General features: G+C 42.3%; 1 protein-coding gene across 1 annotated transcript in view; it reads right to left on the bottom strand.

The window, feature by feature from the left end:
• LOC141148146 (uncharacterized) overlaps positions 1–21,758 on the bottom strand; it is a 98,184-nt gene that overhangs the window by 68,562 nt on the left and 7,864 nt on the right. The window contains exons 2-8 of the mRNA XM_073635332.1: positions 18,247–18,273; positions 14,982–15,008; positions 14,106–14,132; positions 13,634–13,660; positions 9,983–10,009; positions 7,247–7,276; positions 1,877–2,020 (exon numbers count right to left, since the gene is read on the bottom strand). Coding sequence (XP_073491433.1) covers positions 1,877–2,020; positions 7,247–7,276; positions 9,983–10,009; positions 13,634–13,660; positions 14,106–14,132; positions 14,982–15,008; positions 18,247–18,273 — 309 coding nt within the window. The remainder of the gene's footprint in view (positions 1–1,876; positions 2,021–7,246; positions 7,277–9,982; positions 10,010–13,633; positions 13,661–14,105; positions 14,133–14,981; positions 15,009–18,246; positions 18,274–21,758) is intronic.

Raw genomic sequence — 21,758 nt, 5'->3', positions numbered from 1 at the left:
CCGATGACATTGGAAATGGCCTATTCCACTTAGAAAAGGAGAGGAGTATTGAAGCCTAATGCAGCGTACACACGAGCGGATTTTCCGTCAGAAAAATTTTGGATGGCTTTTCCGATGGAATTCCGCTCAAGCTTGGCCTTGCATACACACGGTCACACAAAAGTTCGCTGAACTTCCGACCATCAAGAACGCGGTGACGTACAACACTACGACGAGCCGAGAAAATGGAGTTCTAAGCTTCCGAGCATGCGTCGAATTGTTTCCGAGCACGCGTAGGAATTTTGCGCGTCGGAATTGCTACAGGCGATGGGAATTTCCGATCGGAACTTTTTCCGACCGAAAAATTGAGAACATGCTCTCAATCTTTTGCTGGCTGGAATTCGGCCAGCAAAAGTCCGATGGAGCGTACACATGGTCGCATTTTCCGACCAAAAGCTTTCATCTGACTTTTGCTGGCTGAATTTCCGATCGTGTGTCCGCGGCATAAGACATTACGTTTTTTATAATGAATTTTACTTCAAATAGTTAATTTGGTCCAAACAAACTATTTCCATTACTAAGCGATGCGGTTTCTGCATGCTCTGTAAAGGACTGTAGTAGCAACAGCTACACGCAGTAGGTGGCGCTGTGTTTCGGCATCAGTACAGGCAACTTCTGATGCCGGTGTTCCGTCAGATTAGGCTACCCATCAAAACTTGTAACGGAAGTGACATTCCGTCACAGCCATAAATATGTAGAAGAATACATATCGGACTAAACTGAGGAAGAAAGTTGTTTTAAAAAAAATTTTTGGGGCATATTTATAATAGCAAAAAGTAAAAAATATATTTTTAAATTGTTGGTCTTTTTTTTGTTTATAGCGGGGAAAAAAAAACCCACAGAGGTGATCAAATACCACCAAAAGAAAGCTCTATTTGTGGGAAAAAAAGGATATCAATTTGGTTTGGGTACAACGTCGCACGACCGCGCAATTGTCAGTTAAACAACGCAGTGCCGTACTGCAAAAAATGGCCTGGTCATTAAGGGGGCAAATCCTTCCAGTCCTTAAGTGGTTCAATGGATGCCGGGGCAAGCTTGCTTTGAATAAACATAATTCTATATGCCTAATGTAGTCCTAATAAATTATCATCTACTAGGAGCTCATTATCAGTTTGTGCTGTGACCTGGGGTGCAGTAAACACTAAAACTGAATTACGTTGAGCTCTTCGTGAGTTACATGATGGTCTTTAGTTCAAGTTAACATTGGAGGTGAGTACAACACCTACTGATGTCATACAGGTTAGCTATCTCTAAAATAATATACAGAGAAGATGGAGGAGGGGCCTGAATGCACAGACAAGGTAGTCATGGACAGGAGCTCCAGAAACTCTTCTCAATTGTTGGCCTGCACAGATGCTTCACAAGAACTACTGTCATGCCGCGTACACACGAGTGGAATTTTCATCAGAAAAAGTCCGATAGGATCTTATTATCATATATTCTGACTGTGTGTTTGCCCCCTGGGACTTTTTCCATCGAAAATTCAGACAGACTTAGATAGAGAACATGTTCTATATTTTTCTGACGGAACTAATTCCTATCGGAAAAAACGCTCATCTGTATGCTGTTCCGACGAGATCAGCAGAAGGAACCCAAAGGGTGGCGCATTGGCTGTTGCAGTTCCTTTTTCTAGTCCTGTCGTACGTGTTGTACGTCACCGCATACTTGACGGTCGGACTTTGGTGTGACCGTGTGTAGGCAAGACAAGCTTGGGCGGAATTCCGTCGGAGAAACCTTCAGAATTTATTCCGACGGCAAAACCGCTCGTGTGTACGCGGCATTAGTCTCTAATGACAAACGAATAATACCACAACTAAAGTCGTGATTTTGTATTTACCTTCATTGTCCAGTGTTATGGAGGTATATTTTCGGGTAACACAAGGAAATCTCGAAGATAAGCCATTGAGAACTATCTCCAGGTGGTACAAGAAGGACGTAGAGTTGATGTATTTCTCAACCAACACAGTAAAGGAGGTCCCCTCTGTAACACAAATTATTTAACCTAGAATGTTTCCAATCATCACATTCTCTAAAGATGTATATAACAAGGATATCACATTCTTTATAAAAATCCAAGTTGTTGGAGAATCCAAGACATATGGAAGGCAATACATTGTCTAGCGCGTTGATCTAATTTTTCTGCACGGTCTTTTCAACAGTTAAAACTTAGATAAGACCTGAAAATGTTCTTCCTAGGAAGGTCAAGCAAAAGGCTAAAAAGAAGCTTGGGGGAGGCCAAAACACATGCTGACTGGTTCTGATAACATCTCATGTCTCCGTAAGACTTGGGGTGGTCAGACGGTACACCCTACTCTGAGCCAGTTCAGCAGCTCAAAGACCTCACTTTTTTTTTTTTTTAATCCAATTCACTACCATTATGTTTCCCTCTTCTCTTGCCAAGCCAACCCAGAACTTAAAGCGGAGTTCTGGCGAAAAAAAAAAAAAAAATATCCTAGTATTATTGTTAACGAAATTTAAATAAGAGTATACAATGATCTTAATAGATTAGTCAAAGATACAGTATATAATCCTTACTGTAATATTGCAATCCTCCGTTTTGTGGCCGTTTCCATTATTAATGTAGGGCATGTGAAGCCCATAGGAGATCGCTTCCTGGAATATGCATGGAGAGGTGCACGCTGGGTTACCAGCATGCTCCTCTCGATCTCGAGCAATGCGCGATTCACCAGCGGCCGTAGCGCCGTAGAGCACAGTGCTGCCCACAGACTCCTGGGAAATGATGTGTCATCATTTCCCAGGAGCACAGGTGAGGGAGGAAGTCTCAAGGAGCTCCGTGGACCAGGAGGTGGCAGATTACGAGGACTGCATAGCAACAGAGTGTTTAGGGTAAGTATAAAAAAAAAATTTCCTCCAAATTTATAGGTTTAAAGGAGTCATTTAAAGGAAAATTTTTTTTAGGGTTGAACTCCGCTTTAAAGTGTTACTAAACCCAGGACTCTGCAGTCACTATATCTGATCTCCCCAGGACTCTGCAGTCACTATATCTGGTCTCCCTAGGACTCTGCAGTCACTATATCTGATCTCCCTAGGACTCTGCAGTCACTATATCTGATCTCCCCAGGACTCTGCAGTCACTATATCTGCTCTCCCCAGGACTCTGCATTCACTATATCTGGTCTCCCTAGGACTCTGCAGTCACTATATCTGGTCTCCCCAGGACTCTGCAGTCACTATATCTGGTCTCCCTAGGACCCTGCATTCACTATATCTGGTCTCCCTAGGACTCTGCAGTCACTATATCTGGTCTCCCCAGGACTCTGCAGTCACTATATCTGGTCTCCTCAAGAGCCTGCAGTCACTAAATCTGGTCTCCCTAGGACTCTGCATTCACTATATCTGATCTCCCCAGGACTCTGCAGTCACTATATCTGATCTCCCCAGGACTCTGCAATCACTATATCTGGTCTCCCCAGGACTCTGCAGTCACTATATCTGGTCTCCCCAGGACTCTGCAGTCACTATATCTGATCTCCCCAGGACTCTGCAGTCACTATATCTGATCTCCCCAGTACTCTACATTCACTATATCTGGTCTCCCCAGGACTCTGCAGTCACTATATCTGGTCTCCTCAAGAGCCTGCAGTCACTATATCTGCTCTCCTCAGGAGCCTGCAGTCACTATATCTGGTCTCCCCAGGACTCTGCAGTCACTATATCTGATCTCCCCAGGAGCCTGCAGTCACTAGATCTGCTCTCCCCAGGACTCTGCAGTCACTAGATCTGGTCTCCCCAGGACTCTGCAGTCACTATATCTGATCTCCCCAGGACTCTGCAGTCACTATATCTGATCTCCCCAGGACTCTGCAGTCACTATATCTGCTCTCCTCAGGAGCCTGCAGTCACTATATCTGGTCTCCCCAGGACTCTGCATTCACTATATCTGATCTCCCCAGGACTCTGCATTCACTATATCTGATCTCCCCAGGAGCCTGCAGTCACTAGATCTGCTCTCCCCAGGACTCTGCAGTCACTAGATCTGGTCTCCCCAGGACTCTGCAGTCACTATATCTGATCTCCCCAGGACTCTGCAGTCACTATATCTGATCTCCCCAGGACTCTGCAGTCACTATATATGGTCTCCCCAGGACTCTGCAGTCACTATATCTGATCTCCCCAGGACTCTGCAGTCACTATATCTGCTCTCCTCAGGAGCCTGCAGTCACTATATCTGGTCTCCCCAGGACTCTGCATTCACTATATCTGATCTCCCCAGGAGCCTGCAGTCACTAGATCTGCTCTCCCCAGGACTCTGCAGTCACTAGATCTGGTCTCCCCAGGACTCTGCAGTCACTATATCTGATCTCCCCAGGACTCTGCAGTCACTATATCTGATCTCCCCAGGACTCTGCAGTCACTATATATGGTCTCCCCAGGACTCTGCAGTCACTATATCTGATCTCCCCAGGACTCTGCAGTCACTATATCTGATCTCCCCAGGACTCTGCAGTCACTATATCTGATCTCTCCAGGACTCTGCAGTCACTATATCTGCTCTCCCCAGGACTCTGCAGTCACTATATCTGCTCTCCCCAGGACTCTGCAGTCACTATATCTGATCGCCCCAGGACTCTGCAGTCACTATATCTGATCTCTCCAGGACTCTGCAGTCACTATATCTGATCGCCCCAGGACTCTGCAGTCACTATATCTGATCTCCCCAGGACTCTGCAGTCACTATATCTGATCGCCCCAGGACTCTGCAGTCACTATATCTGATCTCCCCAGGACTCTGCATTCGCTATATCTGATCTCCCCAGGACTCTGCAGTCACTATATCTGATCTCCCCAGGACTCTGCAGTCACTATATCTGATCGCCCCAGGACTCTGCAGTCACTATATCTGATCTCTCCAGGACTCTGCAGTCACTATATCTGATCGCCCCAGGACTCTGCAGTCACTATATCTGATCTCCCACAGTACACAGAACATGGAAATGCAGTTATTTTAGTAAATATAAACTGCTAAATACCTTTTCTCATCAGCAGTATATAGCAGTCTTGTAACTTCTATCGGTGTCTGGTTAAAGCTCATAGGAGGAGTTTTCATTCTACTCTGACTGTTCTATGAGGCTGCATGACTCCTGACCCTCTGTCTGGACAGTGCTGATTGGCCCTGTGTTGATCACATCCACCCTCCCCCTAGTGATACACACCAAACTGAGCATGTGCAGTGTGCCTCCAAGGCTCTGTACTATTAGTTGATGGATTGGGGACAGTGGAAGAAGGTGAGGATCAGAGAAGACAGGATCAAACAGCTTTTTTTTACACAATGCAGAGCATTAACCCTTTAATACAGTGAGTATAACAAGCATGCTTTACTGCATATACAGACTGATTTTACTTTTGTGGGTATAGTTACTCATTAAAGTAGAGCGAAGGGAAGGGAAAGTGATCAATATTTGTCCTTATATTCTATTGACTCTATATAGGGATTCAGTTGATCTTTTAAGCTCTGTAAATTATTGTTGATCTTGGCCAGTTTCTGTTTACATATGGTCACAATAATCTCCAGTAATTTCTTTTCACTAGATTTAAAAAAGTGATATCATTCATTCTCCAGCTCACTTTCTAACATTCCATTATTGGGGGAGAAATCCCATCTTATTCTCCTTGGTGTTATATTATCTTTTATATAATTACATAGTTACATAGTAGGCGAGGTCAAAAAAAGACACAAGTCCATCAAGTCCAACCTATGTGTGTTCTAAGTTCAAAATATCCCACCACGTCCGGACTTGTGTATCCATACCATGTTTAAGTGATCTAAATAAGTGCTCCATAATCTTTATTGGGTACATTGTGACCTCCTGAAAAAATAGCATCTATATCCACTTTTTTTGTTCCCTATAAAATCAAAAATATCATAAACCTCCATGGCAGCGTGAAATGACCATCTCTGTGAGATAGTGAAAAATATATAAGTGAAAACACTCACGCCTAGAGTAAACAATTCATTAAAAAAGTATCCGTGCAGCACTACTATCACTATCAATCAAGTGATAGTAGAAAAATGGTGGTGTCTAGGGATGGGCTATCTGTTCGGGTCAAACATGAGTTGGACTCAAAGATTGGCTGTTTGCCCGTTCGCCGAACAGCGAACAATTTGGGGTGTTCGTGGCAAATTAGAAAAGCAGCGGAACACCCTTTAAAAGTCAATGGGAGAAATCTAAAGTGCTCTTTTTAAAGGTTAATATACAAGTTATTGTCATAAAAAGTGTTTGGGACCCGAGTCCTGCTCCAGGGGTCATCTATCAATGCAAAAAAAGTTTTAAAAACGGCCGCTTTTTTGGGAGCAGTGATTTTAATAATGCTTAAAGTGAAACAATAAAAGTGTAATATCCCTTTAAATTTCGTACCTGGAGGGTGTCTATAGTATGCCTGTAAAGGGGCGCATGATTCCCGTGTTTATAACACTCCTACAGCAAAATGACATTTCAAAAGAAAAAAAAGTAATTTAAAAGTGCTAGTGCTGGCTATTAATGAATTGTCGGTCCCGACAATACATATAAAAGTCATTGAAAGTCATTGAAAATTTAAAAAAAATTAAGGGGAGCTCAGCGCCAAAATTAAAAAAAAAATGGCTTGGGGTTCCCCCAAAAATCCACACCTGGCAGGCCGCAGGAAAAAAAGGGGGACAGGAGAGCGCCCCCCCTCCTGAACTGTACCAGGCCACATGTCCTCAACATGGGGAGGATGTCCCCATGTTGATGAGGACAAGGGCCTCATCCCCACAACCCTTGCCCGGTGGTTGTGGGGGTCTGCGGGCGGGGTGCTTATTGCAATCTGGAAGCCCCCTTTAACAAGGGGACCCCCAGATCCTGGACTTTATTTATCACATGTGATCATTTATGCAAATGAGTAACATGACAGGATGTGGTAAAGCTTAGTGAATTGACCCTTAAGAGTGAAATACCGTCCCCGAAATAATAAGCCTTAAATAAAGATGGAGTAAGCAGATCATTTTTTTAATATATATGTATATAGATCAATCACTATAAAGGGGTGCAGCAAAGCATTTCCAAAGAGATTGTTTCAGGTTGTGGAGAATTTGCAGGGGATTACATGAGGCCCTCCTATATTGGGGATATCAGGAATAGGCGGGAACGTTTTATGTGAGCTTCTAATCACAATCCTTTGGGAATAAAAACCTGTGGTCTTCTGTGCTCAGGCCTGATTACAGACTTACCTCTCTCTGTGCATTGGTTGGTTTTATTGCCTATAGCAAATAGAAAAAAAAAAAACATTTTACTTGGTCAACATTAATCAAATATAGAAATTTCCTGAAGCTTCACCAAAACACTCAGCTATAAAGACATAAACCTTCTCCTGTCTCTGCTTTTCATTTCATTGGACTGCGTGGAGGAAAAATAACTTCCCATCATGCACTGGGCTTGTTTCAGGGAGCCCTCTACACGGTGGCTCTGTTTCTTTATGAATTGGATAGAATCCTAGAATTATCTTATGCTTAGCCAAAGCTTTGCCAGATTTGTTCTTTCTGTTATGTATTTTTATGGTCCCATTTATTGGTTTACTAAAGGAGTGGAGGCTGTTCACCTAGCAAAGTGAATGTCAGTAAATAAGGTAAAGTTGTGTCCAGCTTAACCACCTTGCGCCCACGCTATAGCCGAATGATGGCAACAGCACCGGCCTTAATTGCCGGGAGGCTTTCGTATGATGTCCTTCCGTGCATGAGCTGCCTGCGCACCCCCTGCGGGGCGTGCTTTGTGAGTCCGGTCCCAGCCTCTTACCACGTGATCAGCTGTCAGCTAATGGCCGCTGCCTCATTTTTGCCCACCAGTACGACCTTGCAGTGCCAACTATCAGTACCCACCAATGCCACCTACCAGTGCCCACAGTGCCACCTACCTTTGCCCAATTGTGTCACCTATTAATGCCCACCAGTGCTGCCAATCAATGCCCATCAGTGCCTCATCATCAGTCACACCGATCAGTGCTGCCTATCAGTGTCACCTACCAGTGCCCATCACCAGTGCTGCCACCCATCAGTGATCATCAGTGCCACCTATCAGTGCCATTCAGTGCCACCCATTAGTGCCAACCACCAGTGCCCATCAGTGCCACCCATCAGTGATCATCAGTGATCATCAGTGCCACCTATCAGCGCCACCTATCAGTGCACTTCAGTGCCACCTATCAGTGCCACCTATCAGTGCACTTCAGTGCCACCTATTAGTGCCCTTCAGTGCCACCTATCAGAGCCCTTCAGTGCTGCCCATTAGTGCCAACCATCAGTGCCCATCAGTGTCACCCATCAGTGCCACCTCTCAGTGTCCATCGGTGCCACCTATCAGTTCCCATCAGTGCCACCTTATCAGTGCCCATCAGTACAGCCTATCAGTGCCCATCAGTGCAGCCTATCAGCACACATCAATGAGGGAGGAAAATTACCTGTTTTCAAAATTTTATAACAAACCACCAAAAGAAAGCTCTATTTGTGTGAAAAAAATTCATATGGGTACAGTGTTTCATGACCGCGCAATTGCCATTTAAAGTGTGACAGCGCTGAAATCTGAAAATAAGTCTGGGCAGGAAGGGGGTTTAAGTGCCCGGTAAGCAAATGGTTAAATACCCAACTATGTGTTAGAAAAAATATAGTTTTATACATTTTATATCCTTATGCTGTATTTATCTTCACACAATGTGAGTTTGACCATTGTAGTGTTTTTAACTTTACTGTATTGAAGCCGAGTTACACTAGGGCGACTTTACACCCTCTTCTTTTGTGTTTCTCCTTGTGCTGGGACCGTGGTGTTCTGCTTATTGCATGCAGGGTGGTGAACACCCAGTATATTCTATCAGATTATGTCTATACCCTCATATATACCTTGTATTGTAATACTTATTATAAGCTCCTGAAGAAGCGCCTTTGCGCACAACATGTAGAGCCGAGTTACAGCGCGCCTCCATTAAATCTACACCAAACCTGATGGACCACCATTTTTCGTCATTATAGAACATCTTTAAAACCATTCAGGACTCAATTGCTTGGTGTAACTGGTGGTGTGCTTAACAGCATATATGAAATATTTATAGTGTTAAGTTTTTAACAATGTTTGTTTATATTTTTTTCTTGTTAATTTTTTTTTCTTTTTGATTGTTTTTGTAATAAAGATGTTCCAATTGTAAAGTTCCAATTTTATGTCCCAATTTTGTTCCAAGTGCATACTAGCTCATTATGCCTTTGCCTTACGCCCTGTAAACACGGCCGGTTTTCCCGTCGGAATAAACTCTGAAGGTTTTTCCGACGGAATTCCGCTCAAGCTGTCTTGCCTACACATGGTCACACCAAATTTCGACCGTCCAGAACGCGGTGACGTACAACGCGTACGACGGGACTAGAAAACGGAAGTTCAATAGCCAGTAGGCAATAGCTTCCGTCTCGTACTTGCTTCAGGGCATGCGTCGTTTTTGGTCCGTCGGAACAGCATACAGACGAGCGGTTTTCCCGATAGGAATTGTGTCCGTCGGAAAAATTTAGAACATGTTCTCTTTCTAGGTCCATCAGAATTTTCAACGTAAAAAGTCCAATAGGGCCTACACATGATCGGAATATACGATGAAAAGCTCCCGTCTGACTTTTTCTGTTGGACATTCCGCTCGTGTGTACGCGGCTTTACAGGGTTTTTTTTGGGCATACAACCACTTTAATGCATGAAACGTGCAGTGCGTTGTAGTGCCGTTCATGCACAAGGCAGTATTCTAGTTGTGGGCAACACATTTACAACATATATCCACTGTGGTCCACTGCAATGCATATACCCAGTGTGCCCATAACGCAACAATTGGCAGAAAAAATACATCACATCCTAAAAAAAAAACAAAGTCATGTATTGATGCATTCCTTCGTTTTACCTATAATTGTGATAAAACACCTGAAAAGTGGCAACAATTAAACACTTACTGAGGGTTGTAGAGCTGCTGGTGCTCCCTGGGGAAAAAAAAGGAAAGGAGGGATCATTTATACAAAACTAGAAAACATTTAATTGTATTATACGTTTGCTGCCTCTAGTCATTGTTGTGTTCCCCTGAAGAGGATTCTCGTAGATTGTGCTTCCGTGATATCATCTTTGGAATGGGGTTGGGATTTTCCTGAGGTCCCAGTCAGAGGTATGACTTGGGTTTATCTTCCATCATCCACAGCTGCCCAATCACTGAGGAGTTATGCCCTGAGGCTTGAGTAAAAAAAAAAAAAAAAGCTTAAATATCTTGAACAACCTTCTAGAAGAGCTCTGGGTCCAGCTTCTTGGATCCTCTACCTGGAAAGCTGGCTCGCCATGGAAACAGGCTAAGAATTTTTATTCTGAGACTAAAAGCGGAACTTCCATCATTTTTTCATCTTTCCATCTATTAAATCTTCTGCCCTTGTTGTTATTGTTTTAACTTTGGATAGTAAAACATTTTTTTTTCTGCCAGTAAATCCCTTATACAGCCCACTTCCTGTTTCCTGTCTGGTCATTAGCCTAGGCTTATGACATCATGCACCACTCTCTCTCTCACTCTCGTGAGAGTTTGCCAGGAATGGGGGGGTGAGTCGTAAGACGGCCAATGAGGGCTGCTGATCTGGAGGTGTGCCTCTCTGTAAATCCAGGAAGTGGGCAGGCAGCAGCTTCGGCTGCCCACAGTTAAAATGGCTGCAGCCAGACTCAGCGGAGAGAGGTTTCTGCAGCATATTTGGCAAGTACTGAATCTAAGTACTGAGTACTTAGTACTGAGTGTATATAAAATAATATGCAAAGTGGTTAGAGGGAAGCTTCAGAATGGCAAAGATGTTTTTATTACAAATGATGTGAGCAGACTGCAGTTCCTTTTTAACCACTTCAGCCCCGGAAGATTTGGCTGCTCAATGACCAGGCCATTTTTTTGCGATTCAGCGCTGAGTCGCTTTAACTGACAATTGCGCGGTCGTGCGACGCTGTACCCAAACAAAACTGACGTCCTTTTTTTTCCCCACAAATAGAGCTTTTATTTGGTGGTATTTGATCACCTCTGTAGTTATTATTTTTTGTGCTATAAACAAAAAAAGAGAGACAATTTTGGAAAAAAAAACACATTTTGTACCTTTTGCTATAATAAATATCCAATTTTTTTTTTAAAAAAGCAAATTTTTTCTCAGTTTAGGCTGATATGTATTCTACTACATATTTTTGGTAATAAAAATTGCAATAAGCGTCTATTGATTGGTTTGCGCAAAAGTTATAGCGTCTACAAAATAGGGGATAGATTTATGGCATTTTTATTATTATTTTTTTTATACTAGTAATAGTGGCGATCTGCGATTTCTTTTTTTTTTATCGGGACTGCGACATTATGGCGGACACTTTTGACACATTAATACAGCGATCAGTGCTATAAAAATGCACTGATGTCTGTGTAAATGTCACTGGCAGAGAAGAGGTTAAACACTAGGGGGCCATCAAGGGGTTAACTGTGTTCCCTAGGGGAGGGGACTGCCTGGGTGAAGAGACCGATCGCTGTTCATATTTAGTATGAACAACAGATCGCCCTCCTCACCCCTGACAGCACGGAGATCTGTCTGTTTACATTCTGTCTCTGTGTGGTAGCGATCGCGGGTGCCTGGGCGGTCATCGTGACCGCCTGGAATGCTCATCAGCTCCGGCGTCACGCCGTGGACGCGCATGCGCCCCCCTAGTGGTCAAAGGATGAACTGATGTAGAGTTACGTCGGTTCGCCCAGGGGAGCCGACCTGCCGCAGTACAACTGCAGCGGCTGGTCAGGAAACTGCCCAGAGGTGATGGACTATAACCTTCATAAAGTGAACTCAAAAAAGTGAATGTATGATATGTTATAGGGTACATCTAGAGATATTACTGTGCCTAAATAATACCCACATAAGTCTATTTTTGTCTTGACTTCCTCCTGAAAAAACAAAAACAACAAAAAAAAAAAGATATTCACCTCCTGTGCCTAGGCACACCCGTTCTGTAGCCTCATAGCTGTAAATCTGAAGTGTGAGATCATCGGGCTCTACTAATTCTTCTTGATAGTCCCACCAGATCTGGAGTCCATTTCCCTATGCTTGACTTTGTGGGCACAACTTCCAAAGTACAGGTCCTCTTTAAGTGCAGTAAACAGAGCAACCAATCAGAATCCATTATATTATGGATTGGCCTCAGGAAGATAAAATCTCCTTGGTCATCTCGATTTACTCCACCAAAGAATTAACTCTGCTTTGTTGAAAATGACCAAACTTCATGGAATGTGTTGCGCTAGACATGCGCAATTTAGTTTCGTACCGAATTTGTTTTTTAACGAATTTCAATAAATTTGTTAATTCAGGATATATCCTAAATAACAAAAACCTGTTTAACAAATGTTTACTGAATATTCATAATTTTGAAAATTCGTAAAATCGAAAAAAATTAATAAATTGGTAAATTTGAAAGAATTTGTAAATTCGAAAAAAAAAAAATCATAAATTTGTAAATTCAAAAAAAAAAATTGTCAATTCAAATTATCCGAAATAACGAATGCCACATCTAAACAAATGTTTCCCAAATATTCATAAATTTGATTATATTTGAAAATTCGTAAAATCGAAAAAAAATTATAAATTCATCAATTTGAAAGAATTTGTAAATTCGTAAATTCAAAAAAAAACATAAATTTGTAAATTCAAAAAAAAATTGTCAATTCAAATTATCCAAAATAACGAATGCCGCATCTAAACAAATGGAACAAATTAATAATAAATAATAATAATAATAAAAAAAAATTATTATTATTGTTATTTATTATTATTAATCTGTTCCGTTCCATTTGTTTAGCTGCAGCATTCGTTATTTCGGATAATTTGTAACTTCTGATAAATTCATATTCGCTACGTTCACTAACAGCCACATTTGAAAGGAAATTCCAATAATATAATAATTTAATAATTAGTAATAGTTAAGTTATTATTAGTTAGTTATTTCAGATTTTTTTGAATTTTCAGGTGTTCCAATTTTTGAGTTTCGAATTTCGAATGTACGAATTTTTTCGAATTTACAAATTTTTTCGAATTTATGAATTTTTTTTGAAGTTACAAATTTTCAAATTTACAAATTAACAAATTTACAAATTGCAATCATTACAAATGGCCCGAAAAATGAAAGAAAAAAAACCACAAATGAAACTAAATAGAAAACGAACACATTTTTTCGGCTGTGCACATATCTAGTATCTACTAAACGAGATTTTTTTTATTTAGGATTGATTGATTGATTGATTGATTTAGGCTAGTTAAAAATTTACAGGACCTTTCCTTGCACATGATTGAGGTGAACATCCTCTACTCTTTTAGTAAATCAACCCCAGTGACTCCATTTTTGGCAGAATGTTGCTTCTGAAGCAAAGTTCCTGCAGATGAACCGATCAGCATGTTGGGGGATCCCCCAGGCTGAAAACTCAGGCTCAACACCAAGGCTGAACTAGGAAAATAAAGCATGAAATAAACTCCTCATTTCTTATTGAAGTAGAAGAATCTCCGAAATCTGATATCATCCTAAGATTTCCCACCACAAAATACCTGAAAGACAACTAAATGCCCACTTACTGAGGTCGGGAATGCTGCTGGTGGTTTCTGGAACAGGAAAAAAAAAAAAAAAAACGATCAGAGATATAAATGATGAAATGACAACCTTAACAATTCCCAGTAAAATCACAGAGATATCAAGAATTAAAAAATAATTGAAGTCCAAGATTATGAATTCCCTAGCACAGCCCCCTCTTTTCTCTTCTGGGAGTACCTAATTACTGTCTAATGTCTATGCTGAGGTTGAGATCTTCCACCCCTCCCCTTACCTCCCTAGATAACCTATTATGTAGCCTCCAAAGGAGAATTGTAGTGGAATACTATAGAGTGCCACCTGAGGTACATCTCTGAGTCTCATAGGGTTGCTGACATCACATCCAAGATGGCGGCACCAAGCAGCAGGCTCAAGGCTTTTTTTTAGATGTCTTCAAATTGGACAGGTAAAATATACATTTTTAGGAAGAGATTTTTGTTATAAACCCAAAACACTCACCGAGGTTTGTAGAGATGCCCATGGTCTCTGGGAAAAGAAAGAATGGATCAGTCTTCTTTGTATATTGTAAGTTTGCTATTCCCCATTTATTCTTGTACAGTAATAATATACGTGGCCACCCATCGAATGTGTGAACTTTGTGTGTTCCTATTTTTCCCTCTCTTTGAAGTGAACCTTCTCCTGTAGGCTAAAGTCATTCACTGCATGGTGGTATTACTAGCTACTAAAGGGCATCTAACTAGTGCTGCACAAAGACACACGTCTTTGGTTGCAAGGGCGCAATCGGCCACCTAGAAACCGAGGATATGTTTGGGTGTTATCAGTTGCAAGAGATCTGGTGGCTTCATGGTCATTGGTTGTTATGGTACACCATAGAAACCAAAGATGATAATGGAAAAACAAAGCAATGTGAAATTCCCCCCAAAATACACACTGGATTCTGATTCTCAATAGAGATCTGCTATAAATTTAAAGGGGTACACCATGCAAAAAATGTATAAAACTGTGTAGGGTTCACCCAAAAATTCATGATAGACCTTTATGCGGACCATGTAGTGTGCATCCCCTCTCCTGAACTATATCAGGCCCTCAACATGGGCAAGGTACCTTGCTAGGGGAGATCCTGGCTAAGACCCTTGCTCCCATGTCTTTGAGGACAAGGACCTTTGTTTGCCCATCCTTGGCCAGGTGGATAAGGGGGTCTGCAGGGTGGAGATTTGTCTGAATCTAAATGTTTCCTTTAAAAGAAGGGGTACACCAGATACGTACACTAATTACAATGTAAATAATCTCACCATCTGGAAATCCCTCCAATATCATCCTAAGATTTCCCACCATAAAATAGCTGAAAGACAACCGAATGCCCAAAACACTTACCAGGGCCGGGAGAGCTGCTGGTGGTCTCTGGAAGAGGAAAGAACCAATCAGAGATATAAAACATGAAATGAAAACTTTAAAGAGATAGCAGGTAAAAGCATGGAAGTATGAATATATGGTTATCCTAGGTAAAACAATCCCTCCTATACTAGGTCAACCCCCACTGCGCTAAGGATGGTTAACAATGATGATCTTATTCACCTAGTTAAAAGTTCCTACCTACAGCTGCCACTTATTGTAAACAAACAGTGTAAATTAGATTTAAATGAGTGCATGTGATCAGTGCAAAGACCACACGTGACAAATTAAATCGTGGCGCTATTGATCAATAAATCTATACCACCTCCAAGGTGAAAGATATAACCTAACACACACCTTATGATCGGTGCCTATCTGTATATAGTGCAAAAAAATATAACACAAAAAATTATATATATATAGATGTGTGCAATAGTACTATGGTGAAAACATACTATTGATAGATCCACACCAAAAAATGTCTAAACAATGTATCAAAACACCACAAAATTATAACACAAAATTGAGAATAAATGTGACTTGGTGTCAATATCACTCAGATGCTGTTGTGAAGGTAACTTATATATATAAGCCCATCAGATGTCAATCCGTGAGCATCCCCGCACACTTCTATAAAAGTGACTGTGTAAATAAAGTCTCTTAAATATCACACAAGTGTGCCAACAAGTGTCCACATCAGTGCTAAAAGCAATAAAACTGGTGCATCCGCAAATTCCTTAATTATAGGAGTGTAGTTTCTTCTAGTGCAATCTTCCACCACACCTCTGTGTTCAGTGACCACTCTCCCTATGGACAGCCACTCACCAACTCCTCATGCCTCCACTTGCGTATGAGGCTAAAAGGCATAGATGTCTGCTTCTATTGGCAAGGTTTAAATCTTATCCATCCGGAAGAGCGTTCCATGTGAAGACAAGAAAAACTTCCAATAGTGTAATACTGTAAAACTCTTTTAATAAATCACACTGTAAATACCACTTCAACAGTTTCACTCACATTGTGTAAAAAAATATAAAACCACAGCAAACTCCACAGCAATCTGTCAGGTGTAATATCAACCGGCTGCTAAGATCAATCTCCCAGGGGGTATGCGGTCACGGCGGACCCTCTGTGAGCCAGCGTGTAGGAAGTATCTCTCACCCTCTCCCCGCCTGCTTCTTGAATAGATATCGCCGTCTCCCCCACTCGATGATCCGTGCAGCTAACTTCCTTCTGTCACACGTACGTGGTGTTATCCTGCATACGGCCACGCCCCCGACATGTTTCGATACGCTTGTATCTTATGATTAAGATACAAGCGTATCGAAACATGTCGGGGGCGTGGCCGTATGCAGGATAACACCACGTACGTGTGACAGAAGGAAGTTAGCTGCACGGATCATCGAGTGGGGGAGACGGCGATATCTATTCAAGAAGCAGGCGGGGAGAGGGTGAGAGATACTTCCTACACGCTGGCTCACAGAGGGTCCGCCGTGACCGCATACCCCCTGGGAGATTGATCTTAGCAGCCGGTTGATATTACACCTGACAGATTGCTGTGGAGTTTGCTGTGGTTTTATATTTTTTTACACAATGTGAGTGAAACTGTTGAAGTGGTATTTACAGTGTGATTTATTAAAAGAGTTTTACAGTATTACACTATTGGAAGTTTTTCTTGTCTTCACATGGAACGCTCTTCCGGATGGATAAGATTTAAACCTTGCCAATAGAAGCAGACATCTATGCCTTTTAGCCTCATACGCAAGTGGAGGCATGAGGAGTTGGTGAGTGGCTGTCCATAGGGAGAGTGGTCACTGAACACAGAGGTGTGGTGGAAGATTGCACTAGAAGAAACTACACTCCTATAATTAAGGAATTTGCGGATGCACCAGTTTTATTGCTTTTAGCACTGATGTGGACACTTGTTGGCACACTTGTGTGATATTTAAGAGACTTTATTTACACAGTCACTTTTATAGAAGTGTGCGGGGATGCTCACGGATTGACATCTGATGGGCTTATATATATAAGTTACCTTCACAACAGCATCTGAGTGATATTGACACCAAGTCACATTTATTCTCAATTTTGTGTTATAATTTTGTGGTGTTTTGATACATTGTTTAGACATTTTTTGGTGTGGATCTATCAATAGTATGTTTTCACCATAGTACTATTGCACACATCTATATATATATAATTTTTTGTGTTATATTTTTTTGCACTATATACAGATAGGCACCGATCATAAGGTGTGTGTTAGGTTATATCTTTCACCTTGGAGGTGGTATAGATTTATTGATCAATAGCGCCACGATTTAATTTGTCACGTGTGGTCTTTGCACTGATCACATGCACTCATTTAAAAGCATGGAGGTAGCAAACATTTTAAATGGCTACTTGCAATGTTTTCCTTTCCATAAATGATTTCTATTGACTTGTATAAAGTTATTAGATCATCTGAACCTTCGAGAAGAGCCAATTCCCCAAACGCATTCCTCTCTTTCTTCACATGTCATAGGCCTCTCCTCAGTTGGTCATGTCTAATTACTGTCTGTGCTGGCTACCTCCCCCTCACCTACTTACATAATCTTTATGTAGGGAATCATGAATTTGAATACTATAGACCAGGCTTTCTCAACCTTTTAACCCTAGCGGAACCCCAAAAATAACTTTCATGTCTCGAGGAACCCTTACTAAAACCAATTCAGCAGGGCTCAATAGGAACAATGCCCCTTATATTGGTGGTCAATAGGAAGAATGTCCCCCTTAAAGGGGTGCTCAGAATGCCACCCTTAAAGACAACTAAAAAGATATTTGGTGTCATGCTGTTGGCTTTGCTAAGTGGTGCTGAACCTTGAACTCTGTAGGCATCATCAAATAGGTGGTACATCAGCCACAGCTTAAGGAACACTCAGCAACCTCTGGAGGAACCCCAGGGTTCCACAGAACCCAGGTTGAGAATGGCTGCTATAGAGTGTCACTTGAGTCTGCTGGTTCTGCTGACATCACATCAAATATGGCATCAAGGGTAGTCACAGGGCTCTTAAATGTTTACACAAGGGATTATTTTACAGGTCAATAGCATTGCTTAATATGTTAAATGCACATATAATCTAATAGGAAGTTTTATTTTATTTTTTTGAATGAATGTTCTGATGACAGGGTGTCTCGAAAGTCACCTGCCTAACTGCAGCCCTTAGTTTTCCTGTAAAACATCAGAAAGATGGTAAAAACCAAAAACACTCACCGAGGGTCATAGAGCTGCTGGTGGTCTCTAGAAAAGCAAAGAATAGATCCAGAATAAATAAAAGAAAAAACATCTCGTTATATTAGAAAATAATTCTCATTAAGATGTTTGTATTGTGTTTTATACATCCGTTCTCATTAGAACATGTTAATAGGTCTGCACCACCTCTTTTTTTTTCTTCAGGGCATGGCCAAAATGGCCACCTAAATGGATGCACGGACACCACACTTTGCTGTTTTTTTTTTCATCCTGTGCACTTCTTCACAGTACCTGGCTGTACACTAGTCTTGGAACACTTTGGATAACCTTCATAAAGTGGATCTGAACTCAAACAAGGTATGCTATGTTGCAGCAAACATCTAGAGATATCAATAGTGCCTAAGAAGTGCCCACTTTACATTGGAGGGCAGCACCAGGCACGATCAGCCAGGTATTTTAGGTGATAGAAAGGGTCAAATTACACAGCACAAGCACTGTGCCATATAACAGAAACAGGATCCATTTTTTTTGGGGGGGGGGGGGGTTTCAGACACTTTAACAAATCAGTGCTGTCTGTGTCTGGAGGAACATGATGATCTCTTGATGTCAATTCTTGGGCAGATCAATGAACTCTGGAAAGCAACGTCTCTTGCCGGCATCACCAGAACAGGAATGGGAAAGAACAGGTATTGGGTTCATCGATGAGGTTTGATCTATTCGTGTAAAACCCAGTTAAAACAGTCATCAGTATATGCCTGTTTAGTGGTGTAGCCTATGTGCTTTTACACAGAATTACCTTTACGTTGTTGATAAAAAAAAAAGTTGAACTCCATGGAATGTATCCACTATAGAAGAATTTATAGTCTAGTTGAAAAAAAGAACTTTTCCTTGAGAATTATGGATAGCCTCTAAAATCGATATTGATGAATATGTAAGTTCAAACAAGGGTTTTACCATCATCCAGGAATTTTTAGAAATAAGGGGGTTGGGAGCCCAGTCCCCAGCAAGGTCTCACCAAAGAAACTAGAGGGCAAGTGGACTATCTCAGTACAATACAATACAGATAACTCCAGATATATGAACAATTGTATAAAATAGTACAAAAGTTTATTGATACATAACACATGACAGAAAATGTCAATAGAAAATTAAAAACATGGGTGACCGTCCATGTATATCACCAAGATAATATTTCCCTGATGGGGAAGATCACAGTGGGATAGTTGATCACGGACAGCAATAGATATGCCCGTTGTATCTATTGCACGAACTGACGTACAGCGCAAAGGAGCCAACCTGCCGCAGTATAACGGCGGCGGCTGGTCAGGAAGTGCTTAAATACCACCAAGGAAGGGGGTAAACGCGTCCGGTATTCAAGGGGATTTATAAATATTAAAGCAGAAGCCTCACTGATGCTGTGCGTCTGATGATAACTGGAAGCCAGCTAACTGTTGCACATCCATTTAACACGCAACTTTCCTTGTGATGTATTGTGGTTTTTAATAAAGGCCAAATATCGCTATGCGATCGTGCGGCTCTACTATCAAGTCCAGCTACAGGTTGGGTCCCCAACTGAGCCAATCACATACCAGCGGATACTACACAGGCAGTGCTTCACACAGAAACAAAAATGTTCTTTGTGGAAGAAACAATACTATGTTTACGTAATAAGGCCTTGCAAAGTGCGAAATGCTACTTCCCGAAACCTATAATGTCACATAATGGGGGAGATTTATTACAATTAGAGCAATTAGAACCTAGTGCAGCTGTGCATGGGCAGCCAATCATCTTCTAACCTGCCCTGAGCTACATCACCAATCTTGTCTCCAAATATCAACCAAACCATCCTCTCCGCTCCTCTCAAGACCTCCTACTCTCAAGCTCTCTCATCTCCTTCTCCCATGCTCATCTCCAGGATTTCTCCAGAGCCTCCCCCATCCTCTGGAACTCGCTACCTCCACCGGTCTGGCTATCCCCTACTCTTGCTACCTTCAGGCGATCTCTGAAAACTCCTCTCTTCGGGAAAGCCTATCACATCTCCAACTAATCTTCTACCACTTCCATCAGCTCATTCCCCACAGATAGCCCTCATTCACACGAGGCGGATCCGCTGCCACGGAGTCTGCCTCTGTCCGCCGGCTCAGCGGGAGATCTCTCCGTTGATCTCCGCTGAGCCGGCAGATAACAGGTCCCTCTCTGCTCACTGAGCGGAGAGGGGCTTGTCGAGCGCCACTGCTTGCTATGGAGGGATCGGACGAAAATGAACAGCATGTCCATTTTCTTCAGATCTCACCCAATCCCATCCGCCAGGGATGGATGTGAACGTAGGGCCATCCGTCTGCTTTTGGTGGATCAGACCAGGTCGGAAGTCAGAGGACATGTCCCTGCTGACATCCGTCACTCCATAGCCTTACATAGAGCGCCCGTTCATATAAGGCTATGGACAAAACTGACAGGCGGACCTGAACGTTCCGTTCGCGTGAAAGGGGCCGTACAACCTTTTGTACCACCTGCCTCACCCTATTAGTTTGTAAGCTCTTCCGATCAGGGCCCCCTTAAAGAGGGAGTACACCTGAAAAAAAATTATTAAAAGCCAGTAGCTACAAATATTGCAGCTGCTGACTTTTAATAAACGGAGGAAACGCCCCCCAAAATGGGGGAGTAGATCGTAACTGTATCTTTCCCCACCTCATGCATCAGGAGAGATCTATTATAGACTCCTGTATTGCAGTAGATCAGATGTTTAACTAACACCTGCTCTGTAAATATACATGTTAGGATCTAGGGTCAGTGAGCTACCACTCAGCTCCTGCATAAATTCAATGATTACCTTATCATCTACAATTTAGTGCCTACTGCATTTACATATGCACTTTAGATTATGGCCGTCATGGATCATGGTGGACCTCTGCCGCCCCTGTCGGCCTCATGGGGGTGAGTCCTGGCCCAATTGAAGGCTTCCCGGCAGGGTGAGAATGTGGGGGTGATGCAGGATATGAGCTCTCCCCCCATGATCTGATTGACGGATGATTGTATCCATCATCCGCCGACGTGAGCTTCACTCTGCCGGCGGCATCCCTTGATCACTTCCGGATGAGCCGCGGCGAGGTGCGCATGTGCGAGTCACTTCGGCGTGTGCACGGCGCCGCGACATCTCGCGGTTTGCGGTGGAGTTGACGGCAGCTGATCACTAGGATTGCAGTTAGCCCATACACTTCATACTTTTGCCAATGTGCTGAGAATCATTTTGACCTATTGGGTATTTGTCGCAGGTGCTGACTTCTCCTTCCCCTGGAGGGCGTCTATGTGGCTCCTTGCAAGCCCCTTGGGCTGGACTCATGCGCTCTGGGGAGACAGAGGCGAACATGGGGGCCCCCCGGATCCATTTATGGTTTTGACTGGCCAAAGGATTATTCCCTCTACTTTTCAGCAGTAAATATACTACCGTTTTTAACCTTACAATGAGATTTATAATGACATGTTCTTAAATTTTGAAGATATTCAATGTATTTTATAGAACCAACTATCCCCCT

The sequence above is a fragment of the Aquarana catesbeiana genome, linkage group LG06, assembly GCF_042186555.1.
Source record: "Aquarana catesbeiana isolate 2022-GZ linkage group LG06, ASM4218655v1, whole genome shotgun sequence".
In the NCBI taxonomy this organism is placed as follows: Eukaryota; Metazoa; Chordata; class Amphibia; order Anura; family Ranidae; genus Aquarana; species Aquarana catesbeiana.
This window is presented reverse-complemented; position numbering and strand designations above follow the sequence as displayed.